General features: G+C 40.6%; 1 protein-coding gene across 2 annotated transcripts in view; it reads right to left on the bottom strand.

Moving 5' to 3' along the window:
- Positions 1-3,755, bottom strand: part of RSF1 (remodeling and spacing factor 1) — a 37,813-nt gene that overhangs the window by 16,030 nt on the left and 18,028 nt on the right. For both annotated transcript variants that reach the window (XM_035892675.1, XM_035892674.1), the window contains exon 8: positions 3,272-3,351. In XM_035892675.1, the coding sequence (XP_035748568.1) occupies positions 3,272-3,351 (80 nt within the window). The remainder of the gene's footprint in view (positions 1-3,271; positions 3,352-3,755) is intronic.

The following is a 3,755-nucleotide window of genomic DNA, read 5'->3' as shown; positions in this document are numbered from 1 at the left end:
GCTTTTAAGACTCAGCTGGACAGGGTGCTGGGCCATCTTGTCTGGACTGTGCTCTTGCCTAGAAAGGTTGGCCCAGATGATCCTTGAGGTCCCTTCCAACCTAGGACTCTATGATTCTATGAAATGAAGATATCACAGAAAGTTGGTGACATTTATTAAGCAAGCCATATCTCTACAGATTTTAAAATTATTTTGAATAACGATATTTTAGACCATACACGCCAAAGAACAATCCTGTGTGGGGACAAGGTACGAGCTAGGCTTTTGCCAGCCGACCTCCAACTTCCACGCTCCAGGGAAGCATCACTACAGTTGAAATGAAATCACGCAAGAACGAGTGCTAACCTCTTCTGGGTTTCTGAGCTAGAGAGTCTCAATCAACCAGAATCAGACTTCGGAAGTCACAGCGAGCGGTTGTATGACCACATAGCACATTGCACTTGAGTCGCAACAGGATGCGTCGTACACAGGTGAAGTCACCCCTACACAAACACCTGAGATCCGTATTGATTTTAAATATGTTTACTTCATATGTGCATTATTTTTTGCAAAGAGAGGCACCTACGTGTAAACATTTCATTTCCAATACTTTCACTGATTTATAAAGAATCTAAGTAAAGTTTAGAAGTCTTCTGACTAGCCTTCTGCACTGTACATTTTTATACAAATATTTATACAGATTTATACAAATAACCATTTTATACAAATAACTCTTTACTGAAAGAATCTAGCACAGTATTTTTTTTCTTAAATGACATGAAGAAGCATGGTTCCAGAAGCAATACTGCCAAAGAGTAAAAATGGATTTTAGGTTGTGTAAAACAGCCCAAAAGACCATGAACTTTGACAACCCTGTGTCATCATATCTAAACTGAAATTTCTGGCTGCGTGTAAAAGTAATTGGTTTTGTCTCTCAATGTCAGTTCTCCAAATTGATAGATCAAATCTTCATCCATCCGAGCACCACAAGATTGGTCGGATGAGGAAGAATTTTGTCATACACCATGCAAAATCACTATGCTCTTGAAAATGAATTAAAATAGCACGTTAAGGCAAGGAATACCGCTCCTAAAAGGAGAAAGGAACTAGAAACGTAAACATTTTGGTATTCAGCAAACATCTTTGATTCCTCCACTTCTTACTTCTTGTGATGCAAGACACAGACAGGAGAGATGAGAAAAATTCAGCTGGTGGTAGGACATGATTGTAGAAGTTCGCATGTATGTGAGAGACCTGAAATTCAGCCAGGTTGTTGCAGTAGCATCCTCAAGTCATGAAGAGAAAAAATAAAATAAAGGTATGACTTTGATCTATGCATTTGTAAGTCAACGTGAAACCTAAAGTTTTCATTAAAAAAATAGCGACATAACACTTGGGGGATGTGTAAGAATACAGCTGAGCAGCTGAATCAATTACAGTCAGATTCTTGAAAGGAAGGGAATAACTGAAAGAGCGCAACAGTATCACTAGTTCAAAAAAGCACGATAATGACACTGGTTCAAAGAACCCACGAAGTGTGTGCGCCCATGATGAGCAGTTGGTTTTCTTCTCTTTGCCACAGACAACACGTACTGTGATTTTACAGAAACGCTACATAAAAATATTTCTGTGCCCCAACCAACCAACCTGCTTTAACTTTCACACTGAGCTGTAATAAGGACTATAATTTCTTCTAGCATTATAATTGTTCAGCCTTTTTTACCTTACAACTTGCTAATGTACAGCACCATTAAGTTGAAAGACTTAAACATTCAACTATTGTATCATGAAATATTTTTGTAACCCAAGCTCATTTCTCTTAAAAAGAGGCTTTAAAAAAAATAAATCAGTCTTATGATATACAACAGAAAACATCAGGCTCATTTGGCACGAGGATCAGATTGCAAAGCGGTTGCTAAACATCTGTTTCAGACACTGAAAAGCGCTACAATATCAACTCTACGCTCTCCTGTAACCATTAAAAGATCATGGTTTTATGCAGCGCTAGTGATTTCAAGAAAGCAAGGCAGACTGGAAAAGGCTTGCATTCCATGTCATGTTTGCCAGCAGAATATTTACCACAGTAGGTCCAAAAATATTGTTCACTAGTAACGAGTCTTCCCACCATAAAGCAGAGCAGCAGACACAGTTCCTTTGTGTCCCATACTCCTGCACAGATGGAGGCTGTGTGTAAGCTGAGCTCACTCATAAAAATAGCTAATACTTTCCTTCCCAAAGCTACAAATTCACTAGAACTGGTGAGCCATGGATAATTTTACCACAGTGTGATCTCGACCCACTCTGAGCAGAAGCAGCAATGTTAGGAACAAGTTGGTACCTGATCTGTCGCTATCATTGTTGTATCATAACAAATGGGAGATTTGAAGGAAGCTGAAAAGAGATGCGGACTGTGCTCCGCTCCACCTAGTACCATTTTTTTTTATATTACAGTACCTGCTACAAAAATATAAGCCTGCTCAATTACTTTCTTTAAAAGGGTCTCGCCTTCTGGTGAACTTTGCCTTTTAAGATACAATTCCTGCAAAGTTTTGTTTAATAACGCACGCAGATGGTATTAAATTTTGCAAAGTACTCAGTACATGTCCTAAAAGGTGTAAATTACGCAGACCGTGTTTCACATCCCTCATTTTCAGGTCTGAAAACTGAAGATGGGATGTTCCAAATACTGAGGACGTGGTTCATAAATGCAGTAGACTGGTTTGCATTTAGCCTTTGGTAATGGCAGAGAGGGACACAAAATTCCATTCGAAGTTATAATTCAGCTGACCCACTGCACTACAGCAGTTGCATAATCTCATAAATTCGGCAACGTTTAGCAGACTCTAAAGCAACAAGACTGAAAAAACATATTAATCTGGACGACCTTTGTAACAAAGTCAGGATTTCACCTTGCATACAGGAGGAACTCTACACACAGCTGGCAGTATTGTTAACACGTGCGACTGAACCAGCGCTGAAAACCATTTAACTACTGGTATAGGAAAGCCAAATTTGTGTTCAGGCACCCTGACCCAAATTTAATACAAATGTATTTGCTTATCTTTTTCAATTATTGGACTACTACTCCCTTCTTGCAAGCTCTCCCAGCACTGCACTACCAATAATCAGGAGGAAGTCAAAACTGGTCATACCAATTCCCAGTCTCATCGCTACTTTCCTCCCCAGTCCCCAGTTATTTTAATGCTTGTTCAGTTATTTATTTTAATGCTTGTTCAGTTATTACTACCCCTCTGCATAGCAGCTTGCTGTAAACACAACCAAACAACAGTACCTGCGCTCTGCACGCTCCTTCTTTTTTAAGACGACATCCAGATCTTGTAATTGTTCTTCTAATTTCTCACAGAGTAATTTCTAAAGGAATGAAACACAGTGTTAGTTTCTTTAATAACCAACTACTTTCATGTTGCACTAACGTTCAGACACTTCATTCACTATTTCTATATTTATCTGGAAGAAGGGCGAGTTCCTTGCTACACTGGAGGCTCCTCTTCGATGAACAAGGCTTTACAACACGGACCGTCTTCCTAAAATAGGCGTGCTTCACCAGGAACTGCTACAGACATACATCCTCCCAGCACCTGGCATGTACTGTAGGAAGCAATGTGCCTAAAGCAAGTATTGCCAAGAGGGCCAGCGGCATCCTGGCTTGTATCAGGAGTGGTGTGGCCAGCAGGAGCAGGGCAGGGACCGTGCCCCTGTGCTGGGCACTGGGGAGGCCGCCCCTCGAGTGCTGGGGTCAGGGTTGGGCCCCTCCC

This window comes from Egretta garzetta, unplaced genomic scaffold, assembly GCF_000687185.1.
Source record: "Egretta garzetta isolate BGI_Z169 unplaced genomic scaffold, ASM68718v1 scaffold323, whole genome shotgun sequence".
Classification (NCBI taxonomy): Eukaryota; Metazoa; Chordata; class Aves; order Pelecaniformes; family Ardeidae; genus Egretta; species Egretta garzetta.
This window is presented reverse-complemented; position numbering and strand designations above follow the sequence as displayed.